General features: G+C 40.3%; 1 protein-coding gene across 1 annotated transcript; it reads right to left on the bottom strand.

Annotated features, from left to right (window-relative positions):
* Positions 1–7,424: 7,424 nt before the first annotated feature.
* On the bottom strand, positions 7,425–11,907 carry LOC125374833. Its single transcript, XM_048386496.1, has 6 exons — positions 11,760–11,907; positions 10,578–10,656; positions 9,602–9,729; positions 9,282–9,354; positions 8,022–8,137; positions 7,425–7,542 (listed from the first exon to the last, which is right to left on the bottom strand). Exons 1-6 carry the CDS (start codon positions 11,905–11,907, stop codon positions 7,472–7,474), a joined length of 615 nt encoding a protein of 204 aa, XP_048242453.1. The 3' UTR covers positions 7,425–7,471.
* Between the last annotated feature and the right edge of the window lie 1,144 nt (positions 11,908–13,051).

The following is a 13,051-nucleotide window of genomic DNA, read 5'->3' as shown; positions in this document are numbered from 1 at the left end:
GATAATCTCCCAAAAGATGACAATCTCTCTGCAGACAAAACATATGGCTGGTAATCACCGAGCTGTTGATCAAAATCACAGTCCTTGGCCCATGTTTCTGTGAGTCCAATAAAGTCAAACTGTGTGATATATGAAACAGATTCATCGTCTAGAAGTTTATTAGTAATACCGGAAATGTTCCAGAACAAGAAATCTGAAATTGATTTAGTAACACAGCGATAATCCGGGCCTCGGCCACACCTCTATTTATCATTAGTATCTGTGTCCTGCCTATCTGAATGCTGTTGGTAATCCTTAACTACAAGGGCACAATTTGACTTCACTGTATTATCTATTTGAGTCCAATGTATTAATGACTTGTCTCGGTGTCACGAAATATATTCGCCCCCAGAATAAAATCTCCCCCCCCCCCGGCAAATTTATACCGGTACAAATCCGCCCCTACGAAATAAAATCTCCCCCCAGAATATTTCCTCCCCCGGTCGTTTCATAAATAATTGCCATGCAGTTGCCAATAGTTTTAATGTTAATTTGTTTACGTGTTTTTTTATTCATTTTTTTATCTCCTTTATTTTTTCTGAGTTATACATTTAGTTACTTGTGTGTGTGTGTGTGTGTGTGTGTGTGTGTGTGTGTGTGTGTGTGTGTGTGTGTGTGTGTGTGTGTGTGTGTGTGTGTGTGGTATTTGTTGATTTTTAATTTTTATTGATTTTGAGGGTGTGGATTGGGGGGGGGGGGGGGGGGGGGTCCACCATTCCTTTCGTTTTTCATAATAATATATTTTTAAGTTGTATATAACGTATGAATTCCTTCTCAGATTACTTTATCTCAGTTCTATATGACGTACTATTTTACTTCTCTGTGTCGTTCTTGTTTTCTCTTCAGTGTGAGGTTAAACTGTATAATTTTTCCTATTTTGATATTTTGCAATATGTTGTGGTCATCAGTTATGCAAATCAGTTTCGGTGTGTCTTTTTAACAAGATGTTCTTCATTAATATTCACCGCCAGCCCCATTGTAACAATTACATGTACACTTTGCTTTGACGATGCCGGTTGATGTTGTTCAATACAGGTGTTTTTGAATCTATTCTACATGCTAATCATTTCGGGAAGATGATACACATTTCTCTATATTTTGGGTTACTTTGCTTATAAAGATTATACATATAAACGTACGCAGTCTTAGTAGATTTTAAAGTAGATTTAATCAGTGCTGAATTAGATAGTTATGATGTTGTATGTTTAACAGAAACCTGGCTGCACCATGATATTCTAGCCACTGGTATTACACTGGTACCATTTTCAAATCGTAGCCTGTGTTAAAGAATATATTTTCGATTTTAAATCAGAGTATAACGGCGTGGATATGTTGACAGTTTTTACGTAGTTAGTGTTAAAACCGAATGTTTGCGAGGATTAATAAGATTTCTGAAATCAGTAACATCAGTAGTTCCGGTGTCACGAAATATATTCGCCCCCAGAATACCCCCCCCCCCCCCCCCCCCCCTCCCCCCGTGCACTGTGCTTTCTTTAACTACCGCAATATGTGACAATAAAGTGGTATATAGGTAGATATAATACTAGTCGTTAGATATAAAGAATGTTTAGTAACTTTATAGGCCGTATTCCTATTTGGATGCATTGTTCCTCTGATCATGTTCAGGAGTCGATGAAGCCTTGAGTTTAAATAGAGAGCTGTAGTCTCTCTCTCCAGAATTATTCTGTGAAGTGACCGTTTTATTAAGTTACGTGAAGGGGGGTTTCCGTTGGATGTGAGTACAGGCATTTGGTTCAGTTTTGTTCTGGAATTGCTCTTTGGGCTTGATAACAAGACAGCCATTATTGAAGTAAGCTGTCATTCACGTCTTCGGCAGTTGTAGTGACGCTTTGTGTCCCTGGCTTGAAAAAGAGGCATGTAGGCCAGCAAACCGTCAAGTATAATGTGACGTGACGATGTAGGTTTACAATCTCTTCTCCAAAGACCCTGGAAATTGGCGTGATGATTACTCATTCTTCTTCTTATTCAGACATACTTGTCAGAATAAATGAAGACGCCCCCTATAATCAGCTTGATGAAGGTGGAATGTACCTCGGCAGCTGCCATACTTGTACAAGTAACTAATGACAAACATCTCTGCTATTATACTTACGCGCTTAATAAAACACCATCTTAGATGATTATTGATATTCTCCGTCCTCTACTCACATGTAACATCATCCCCAATTTGATGGTACGCGTGCGACGCTTTTGTCATAGCAGATAAAAGTTCAGGAACAAAAGAAATGCATTTCTTCTGAGATTAACTAATCATCCTCGCTGTATTGTAATAAGAAAACATCGTTATCACTAACCATAGAGCTCAACAGAATTGTGTTTGTTAGAATCAAGTATACTTTATAAACATGCAAATATCCATGCAGTTTCTCAGGAAACTTGTCCTTGAAGACAGGAAGCACCAAATCTGAAAACTTGTGGCAAGGGACGTAATTCTTGTAAAAATAGTTTATTACACCAAATGTCGTGTTGTGTACCATGGATGGATCCCTGTGTCAAAAACACAATCATGGTGAAGACATCTTCCCGAGGCAAGAGAGTTAACTGACTTTAAAAGTCCAGTTTCCACCCTTGCCGAACTAGGCTGGAATTCCTGGGCTCGATCGTAGCGCCACCAGTGGCTATTGCGAGTTATGTCCTTTCTATGCCTCTCCTATTGACCAATCAGATTCAACCTCTCGTACCACTTGCATTTGCCTCAAACAAAACGTAGGCGCCCAGTCAAGACGATCTGATTGATAATCAAGATCTATATTGAGAGTCTTACATCGCGAAGTGCATCATATCACGTGAGCACCTTGATTAAAAGCATGAAAAGATTTAGAAAATATCTGTTGACAACGAGTTAGCGGTGCACATGCTTTGCAAATCCTGCAGTCGACCGAAATCTGCATGAAACTTTACGAACCGGATTTCGATTTCGGTGCGCGATTTTGATTGGACTATGCATAGACTCGTTAGTCCAGCCAAAATGTAACTCCATAATACCAGCCTAGTTCGGCAAGGGTGGAAACTAGACTTTTATAGTCAGTTAACTCACTTGCCTCGGGAAGATGGTAATAAAAGGATCGAGCCACTCCATCATGTTGCTTAAGATACTGTGTTTGTGCCAAATTCTGATTATCCGGTGACAATGTGTTAAACTCATTGCATATTATTATTATTATTATTATTATTATTATTATTATTATTATAATGTACAGATTAAAATAAAAAATGCAGCAGTTTGGGTGATCCTTGCACAGTTGGTTAGGCTCATCATCAGCTCAGGGCCCTTGCCCCCTCTACACGCAGCCCAGACAGCGAATGGGACTTCTCCCAGGAAGCGCTGTCTAGTCAAACCCACCCAAAACTTTTCGGAGAATGTGAAGACTCCCCAACACTGCAGCCTTCTGCATTACCCAGATTGTCAGAAAGGCGGTATTACCGGTAGCAAACCCTGGTAATCTCCTAATGTCAGTCAACATATTGGGAGGTACCAAACCTAAGGCACCGAGAACAATGGGGAGTCGGACAACTTGGTACTTGGAATGCAAGCGTGACATTTCGAAAGCGAGGTCCGCATATTTGCCATGTATTTTCCGCATGCAACCATGTTCTATACTGACATCCTGTCTGTGCATGTACCAATATAAACAGCTGACAACCTGCGTGTGTACATGTACCACTATATACGTTATGTATTGAGACCCATTGTGTACGTGTACCAATATTTACGCGAGCAATTTTATACGAGCACCTGGTGTGTTTATATTTAACACTATGGATATCTACGTTGTAAGATGACACGCTGCATGTACATGTAACTATATCGAGGCTTGGTGGTGTGTTCTCGGATGCCGAAGTCATACTATATCAACTGATGATCATTATACTGAGACCTGTGAAGATCCGGGTTAGAATAGGTCTTCAGCAAACCATGCTTGCCGTAAAAGGCGAATATGCTTGTCGTAAGAGGCGACTAACGGGATCGGGTGGTCGTGCTCGCTGACTTGGTTGATGCATGCCATCGTATCCCAATTGCGTGGATCGATGCTCATGATGTCAATCACTGGATTGTCTGGTCCAGACTCGATTATTTATAGACCGCCGTCATCTAGGTTGAATATTGCTGAGTGCGGCATTAAACAAGAAATAAACAAAATCATTATCCTGAGTTCTGTACCCTTCTGAGTCTTGTTGACGACTCAAACATGAATTTCTACAGAGAAGATGTTGATGGACAATTATTGGGTGGTACCAGATTAGTGACGTCAGAGTTCAAATGCATTGTGAGAAAAATCTGGAAGTAAAATCTAGATATGTTGTCAACAAGAATGAGTTAAAGAAGGCAGTCTGGAGTTACGATTTCATTCTCTTATTCAGAACTTTGAAAACTTTGCGAAAATTCCAATAGTTCTTTTCGACTATCATTTTATGTAGGACCTTCTCTCTGTTAACCACAGCCTGCTTTGCTACCGTGTCTCATATTTGCAGTTTCCCTTGAAGCATCGGCATACATCACTGCGAAGGATGCGACGTTAATAGTTACGTCTGCGGAGGTTTTCAATCATTACTCCTGGCCAGGTAAAAAAATCATTGCTGGCAATGAGGATATTGGAACTTTCCTTGTCCGGCAATCAAAGTCTATTTTGACAAAGCCAATTTGTGGTGAGGTCAGTTGACATGGGGTTTAATATTAGTTCACTTAAATGGCGAACAGCCGTTCAGAGACGGCTTATTCAGTGGCGGTCTATGCCGATGCTTGTTTGTCTGCTCCCAGGTTTTATTCATTATCAATGTTAATGTTATATGTTATATTGGTCACGTGACTCGGCCGTACACGTCAGCTCAATTGTTCATCTGCCCTTGTCACAGCTATTCGTGCGGATTGGTGAGATACCACAAGGGCCAATGATGAATGAGGACAGGACATTGACTTTGTCAGATGTTTGTGTCACTGCACAAGCAGTTTAACATAAATACCCCACTCAGACACAGTATACTTACTCAGAGCCGACTAGTCCTTGTTTTAACCCCTTAATGCCGAGTACCAGGCGTAGTAACAACAAGTGCCATCCTTTAAACGTATTTTGGTATGACGCGGCCGGAGATCGAAACCCCGACCTTCCTCTCTTCGGGGGGACGCTCTACCACTCGATCACTGTAACACAGTGTGCTAGCACTATAAATCGGCATCAGTCCGGAGTAGTAAAAGCACACACACACACACACACACACACATACACACACACACACGCCACCTGCAAGAAGACTCGTCCCCCTATCGATGAATGTTATGTGCGAAAATACGACAAACCAATCAGAATGCGCGTATGATTTCAAGTTCTTCGTCAAAGAATCCCTCAGAAATGATTTTATATATGTCTTGCGTCTTACAATATACCCAAGACACAGTTAAATGTGTTCAATCATACTGAATACTTCCGCATGTCCCGATGTGCTGTAACTTGCATCTGAAATATATATAATATATGGGGAAATATATGTGAACCATCACGCAACGAGTTGACAATTGTTTTATGTATGCAAGTTTGCGCTAAGACGGAACCCGGTCGCAAAAATGGTCATGACAGGGGCACGAGTCGCTATTCGGCTTGTCCCGGAATAACACGAGTTGGTCACGAATGATATATAATGTGTTGAGGCTTTGGAAACGTGCTGAACGTATACGTGCCATAGCCATGTTGCAGGTGGGCGCATATTGTTGCCCAACGCTGCATGTCTCTCAATCTGTCATCAGCAGATTGTGGGGCACCAACAAACACATAACGTCGATGATCGATGCCGCTCTGGACGCTCAGGCGAAACAAAACAAGCCCAAGACCGATTGTACCATTGCACAACGTGTTGGGCAACGTTTCATCTTCAAGATGATGATGCACGTGCTCATCGTGCCAGAATTGTACCCCAATTCCCCCAACAGCAAAACATCCACGTCATGCCATGGCCAGCACTTGGCCCTGACCTAATCATTACAATATAGGCCCGGTGCACAATTAAGAGACGTTACAGCGAATAAGGTGTCTCGCTTGCATTGTGTGTGAATGATGCAGCAACGTACATTGCTTTGATTTTCTGAACAGGCATAAATATAGCAGGGTAATCTTTTTCAAAGACATTTTCACAAATATAGTTCCAAAAATGGCAAGCAAAATAATTTATTTACACCCTAGGCTATTTTGTTTTGAATCGAAACTACAGGAAAATAAACAAAAGTCTGGCAATGAAAGTAAGTGATTTGTGTACCAAGAACAAACGTCAATTTCGAATTTGACCCCGATCCCTTTAATGACCTTGTGCGCCATCATGCCATCACACCATCCATTAGAACCCATTATATCTGATCGCCTACACCACACTAGATGTGATCATGTCAATTCAATTTTCCAATACCATATAGATCAGAATATATTCTTGATGTTTCCCACTATCCCTGCACAGTACAGAACTCTACATAAACTTATTACTATCTCTTGATCATGTTTCGTTACATGTCACGAGAGATGTGAAGTCTGGTCATTCGAAGGATTCTTACAATGCTTCTTTACGAGGATTACGAAAGGTGTGTGGCATAGGGGAGAGTGTGAGTGAGTAAGAGAGTTGTGTTTAACGCCGCTTTTAACAGTATTCCAGATATATCACGGCGTGTCAGCTTGTGGGAGGAAAGCACCAAGTGATACAGGTCTTAGACGTTCACCACTTCGGGGAAACTCACGGGCACGGGTATCGTGCTGACAAACCTAGAAACATAATCGGGGCGAACCGGGATTCGAACCCACAATCATAGATTTCTGGCGTGCCGAAGGGACGCAACTCTGCACAGCGAACTGCACCGCCTTAGACGACTTGCCCACCCGTGCCCCCGGGAGAGTGTGACATAGTGATAACAAATATTATTTTTTTTAAATAAACAGCACACACTGGACAAATAGGCTTCGTGAACAGTACCGTTTATTTCTGCGGAACAATCAACAAGGATTACGTCAACACGTCATTATGGTACGGAACACGTTGGCTGATTCATGTAAGTATCCTACAGATTATCATGACTGGAACAACAACATGAAAGGGGCATAGTTTGCCTAAATCCTAACCAAAGATGCACATTCAGGCATATCACAGGATTTATATGACCCTATATTGTTCGTCGGTGGTAACATGAATAATGTGTAGCCCACGTCATACATAGAAGCCACACAAACAATTTGTAATCCTCATTGAAAATATCTTCATGTGGAGACTCAAATCAGTCAGCCCTTTTTTCATTGACAACTGAACATGTTTAGGAAACATATCGTTAAATTAGTTTTAACCAATAACAAATTAAAGAGGTGATAGAAAATGGATAACACACTATCACTAAAAGTAACTTAGAACAAACAGGAGTTTCATAAACCAGTATCGATGGCCGTTACAGGAACATGTTTACAAGAACTGAGACGAACAGTGACGTCATCGCAAAGGTCACGTGATCCGCGGCACCTGTAGGGATGAAAATGAATGGGCCTTGTCTTAAATGTAACACGTGATACAGGGCAGGTAACAGCCCTTGCTAAGCAATATCATATGGTAATGATTAACGAGGTCTCTGTACGCTATGCGGGTAGAAATTGACCAAAAGGAATCTCTGAGGTGATTAGGTGAGTAAGTTACTGATGTTGGTTTATTTACACATGAAATACCTGGTGGTTGAACACTGTTATAACACCGGTCTAATGTACAGATGCAATGGTAATGTATACGTACCCATTCTCTATAAATGGGTAAGAGCGATTGAGTATGGTTTTACGCCGCTTTTAGCCATATTCCAGCAATATGACGGCAGGGGACACCAGAAATGCGCTTCACACATTGTACCAATGTCGGGAATCGAACCTGGGTCTTCGGCGTGACGAGCGAACGCTTTAACCACGAGGCTACCCGACCGCCCCATAAATGGGTAAGAGAACAGCCATACTTACACGTGGCTATCTTGGTGTTAGTGTCATTTAAAAGGGTTGCCTGTGTGTCAGTGGCACACCCGAGCTCGTCAGTGGTGTTGATGGCTGAAAGACAGGTCCTCAGAGTGGTCAGTACACTGTTAGAAAAGGAAACATGAAAACGATTATTCTTCCCTCATAAAATGTCTTTTTGCAAAATTTCTTCCAACTTAAACGCATGTAAATGTCAGAGTGAATGAGTAAAGACTGATTCTCGCATTGTCAAAATCCAGGTAATATGGTGACGAAAGTAAGACACACATTCACAAACATGTCCAGTCCTAGATTTACAGGGATAGGTGTATCTACTCGGCGTTTACTAAAGTGACCTCCTTGTAAAAATCATAGTTTTTCTTCATATATTTCTGATATCTATTTAATAGATATACACGGGTGGGCCCACTAATTTCTGATATCTATTTTACTAAACGGAAACGGAAAGTAATAGGTTGTAAGTGTGATCATTAATTTCATTATACATTGTATATTATAGGAAGGTCAATCTATATCCTGAAGTGGAAACATGGAACATTCAGACTTCAGTTGATCTCCCGAACACCATTCCTCCACGAATCAATAAATGAGTATATGTAATTTATTTGATAGTGCAACTGAAATATTCTTTGGAATGTATAGTGTAAACCTTTTTGTTGATTGTACAAATATTCCTCGGTCCTTCTCTTATGACGTGACCATGGTACCCAAAGTTAGAAAACATGAACCTCTCAGACATCAGTTGATATCCCGAACACCTACCCTATACCAGTATTTGTTTTGATAAGTGAAACTCTGTAAAATATTCTTTGCAATGCACAATGTAAGCCATTTGATGATTTTCAAATATCCCTCGGTCCTTCTCTTATGCTGCGTGTATTCGTGATGTGGTACCCAAAGTTAGCATGCAAAATTAACATTCAGTTAATGATAATTACAATACCAAAAATTATTGATGCCATGTAATGTCAGAGTACCCCCCGTTTTCATAACAAAATGCTATTAGAGACTCACCATGCCCAGACCAGGGCCGTGAAAGCATTGGTATTCTGCAGAACCGGGTAAAACACTACGCTTTGCCCCTAATATTAAAGGCATAAACTCCAAGGAACCAATACAGGTAGGTACGTTTACTCATACTGTGTCTGAAATGACATCCACTCACCTGGAAGTAAACAGTGCCGCTTAAAAAAATTGATTTTATTAACCGCCGTGTTTTGACAATGAACTAACTTTAGCTTAACTCACGTGCACATTTTGGCATCACTGGCAATGTCTGCTTTAGTAGCATTAATCTCACATTGGCAGGTGGGGGTGACAGCTAAAAATAGATAACAAGATGATATTGAAAATTTGAATGAGTCATCAAGATAATCTAAGCATAGTAAGTTTAAAATAAATGGTTTGTGATTACGATGAAGCTACTTTTCGTTGCTATACTTATTGTAGGTATTCGTATATGTTTACGTGTAAGTCAACCTCAATGCCGTTCTGCTATTGGTTCAGCGCGGGATTAAATGATTCAATGTATGGTGAAATAATTAAGCTAGATGATTTTTTGAACATACGACAGGCTGTGCTTCCCAGATCTTTTATCCTGGTCTCTACGCCAGTAGCCAGAGCTGTTACAGTAGTGGAACCATCACAGGCCTTCTTTGTCTTCCACTTCAAGCACGCAATGTAAGCAGTGGTGGCGCTATGAATATTACAATGTCAACTTGACACATTTGTATTTGTTGACATAAATACTGTAAGAAAATACACGAGTGAACCCACTAATTTCTTATATCTATTTACTAGATACACAAGGGCAAACCCACTAATATCTGTTACCCATTTACTATATTTTCACGGGTGAACCCTCTAATTTCTGTCACCTTTTTTACTAAATATACAAGGGCGAACCCACTAATTTCTGTCACCTATTTTACTAGATATACAAGGGCGAACCCACTAATTTCTGTCACCTATTTTACTAAATATACAAGGGCGAACCCACTAATTTCTGTCAACTATTTTACAAGATATATAAAGGCGAACCCATTAATTCCTGTCACCTATTTTACTAGATGTACAAGGGCGAACCAACTAATTTCTGTCAACTATTTTAACAGATACATAAGGGCGAACCCACTAATTTCTGTTATCTATTTAACTAGATATACACGGGTGAACCCACTAATTTCTGTCAACTATTTTAATAGATACATAAGGGCGAACCCACTAATTTCTTTTATCTATTTTACTGGATATAAAAGGACAAACCCACTGGCTTCTGTTACCTATTTCACAAGATATACAAGCTCGAACCCACTATTTTCTGTTTCCTATTTCACTAGATGTACACGGGCGAACCCTCTAATTTCTGTTATCTATTTTACTAGATAGACACGGGCGAACCCACTAATTTCTGTCACCTATTTTACTAGATATATGTTATCACGAGTTTATATGTTATAGTGCCTTTCAACACCATCTCACCATCATGTTATATTAGCAGAATTGTCACTTTGTTTGAGATATCTAACAGCATAGAGTGATTACCTGCACTTGGTAGCATTAGTATTTTGATTCGTCTTCCAGAAGTCTTTCTGACATATACAGGTGTTCGTAAAATCTGCCTCTATAAAATAAAAAAAAAACATCACTCAAAGTACATTTCAAATCATTATGTGCCATCATCAACCTCTCAGACCTCGACCTCATCCTCCCTTCCTCGTTCACCTCCCAGGATGTGACTAAATATGTATACGTAGCATGCTTACACATGTACATAATATAAATAAAGCTACAAAACCCTTTCCATATCCAATAGAAATTTCTGCATAAAGCAGGGTCAATTGTACGATTCCGACTATATCATGAGCATGCGTTTACGAATCACTATCAAATAGTAATGTTACCAGGTGTTCGCGAAAAGGTGAGCCACCAGTGGCACCCATCACAAACACATGAAAAAACACGGGAACATATGGTACAAGTCAAAATGGGGAAATGCATCGGACACCATTTTTGTCAACGATGCGTCAAATTTGGAAATGTGCTCAACATGTCTTTTGGTAGCTTTGAAAGCTTTACTGATGCCTTGAATGTTGTACGCTTGATCGAACAACTTCTGAGCAAGAGTCGTAAGACGCTCTTTGAAATCTTGGTAGAAAGAGTATGCTCGATTGTATCGCAGAAGTTGTGAAATGTAAACACCAAAGGCTGAAGCTGCTGGAATATTGCTCGATATGAACGGGAGAGTGTTTTGTACTTTTTGGTCTTTATGAAACAGATGAAGTGGTCTCAATGGTCTCCTTTATTTTAATCAAGCAAGTATTAAGATTTATTATTTTGGTAGATTAAAAAGCTACGCGATAAATCGCAAAGAAACATGAAGAACGAACGTGATTTATTTCACGATAAAACATTGTTCTATCATGACGTCGTTTCTGGACATTCGAAAATGCGCTTGCAACTTGACGGACGACGCTATTTTTTAGAGGCAACTGTCTAGTGAGTTGTCCCCCATAGATGTAGCTGGGCAACGCAGATAAACGCATTGGCCGAACGATCGCATCCGAAAGGGGGAGAGATATGACAATTGGTAATGGGAGATAAGTTACAGATAATCGTCGTGAAAATTGTGAGAATATCTGTGAAATACCAAACGTTACTCCTCTGTTCATAAAATGGACTTGTTCGACATTGTTTATTGTTTATTTCTTAAATATTTTCACATACCCGTACTACAATTAGCTGAGGTGAAATCAGTCTCTGTGGCGGTAGCATTAGCAGGTGGCAGCGGACACCCGTCGTCACCTTTCCCTGACCCCTCCAGACAGGTCAAATATGTCACAAGGGCACTGTGAAAGAAATAATATATTCGCATTTGAACACCACAATGTTCCCATGACAAGTATTTTAAATAGACATGTATCCCTTAACTATACATGATTATTGTTCAAACGCGTCATCTGCTATTGGAAATCTCCAACTACTTTTAAAGGTAAATATGTGATATGTTACCCGCTATTTAACTGTCCTTCATCGAGAGGCTTTTAATACACAAACAACTATGATATTTACTTTTCTATAACGTGGTTAAAATAATGCTGGCAGTGCAATGCTGTGCATGGCACAACATATCACAACAGGACAACTTGAAAACACAAGATGTGACAATTATGGATGACCACAATTTACTGCTTTTAACTTCGATGACTTTGCTGACTATGAGCTCAGTCTCATATATATGAGCTCATAGTCTTACCAAGTTGTGATCAGACCCTTGCGATAATACATGTTAACGTTTGCTGAATTCCCCTAAGGAACATTCAGTTCTTAATGATCACACGTGCTTTTGGTAGACATGTTGTTGGTTTTATGGCAAAAATGATATTTGTGAATCAGATATTAAATCGGAAGATAAAGTCATTAATAATCCTGGGTTTTTAAAAAAAATATGTTAAGAAACTCCGCACCGAGCAATATTCCAGCCATTTTATGGTGGCCTGAAAATAGTCGAGTCAGGATCTGACAATCCAGGCCAATGTGAGCAACGGGAGCAACGGGAGCAACATGCCACGCTGTCGGGGGACGATGTCTCACAATCAACCACATCACCGAATTTATTTCGTCGCCTCACACATACTGAGGGATCCCCACATGGTGATATACATGATGTGCGATATCTGATCACTAAGAAACAGTGAACGGTTTGTGAGTTCCGGAAACAACCACTAATCTCATTTGAAGTCGAATTTGTTACTGACCCGTGCCAAAATAAATGCTCTGAAATACATTTCCCTCATGATGACTGCATGTATGTTAGATCTGGGGAAGAATAGTCTTCAGCAACCCATGCTTGTCGTAAGAGGCGCCTATGCTTGTCGTAAGAGGTGACTAACGGGATCGGGTGGTCAGGCTCGCTGACTTGGCTGATGCATGTCATCGTATCCCAATTGCATTAATCGATGCTCATGATGTCAATCACCGAATTGTCTGGTCCAGACTCTATTATTTACAGACCGCCG

This window comes from Haliotis rufescens, unplaced genomic scaffold (genome assembly GCF_023055435.1).
Source record: "Haliotis rufescens isolate VD_foot unplaced genomic scaffold, xgHalRufe1.0.p SCAF_6, whole genome shotgun sequence".
Classification (NCBI taxonomy): domain Eukaryota; kingdom Metazoa; phylum Mollusca; class Gastropoda; order Lepetellida; family Haliotidae; genus Haliotis; species Haliotis rufescens.
This window is presented reverse-complemented; position numbering and strand designations above follow the sequence as displayed.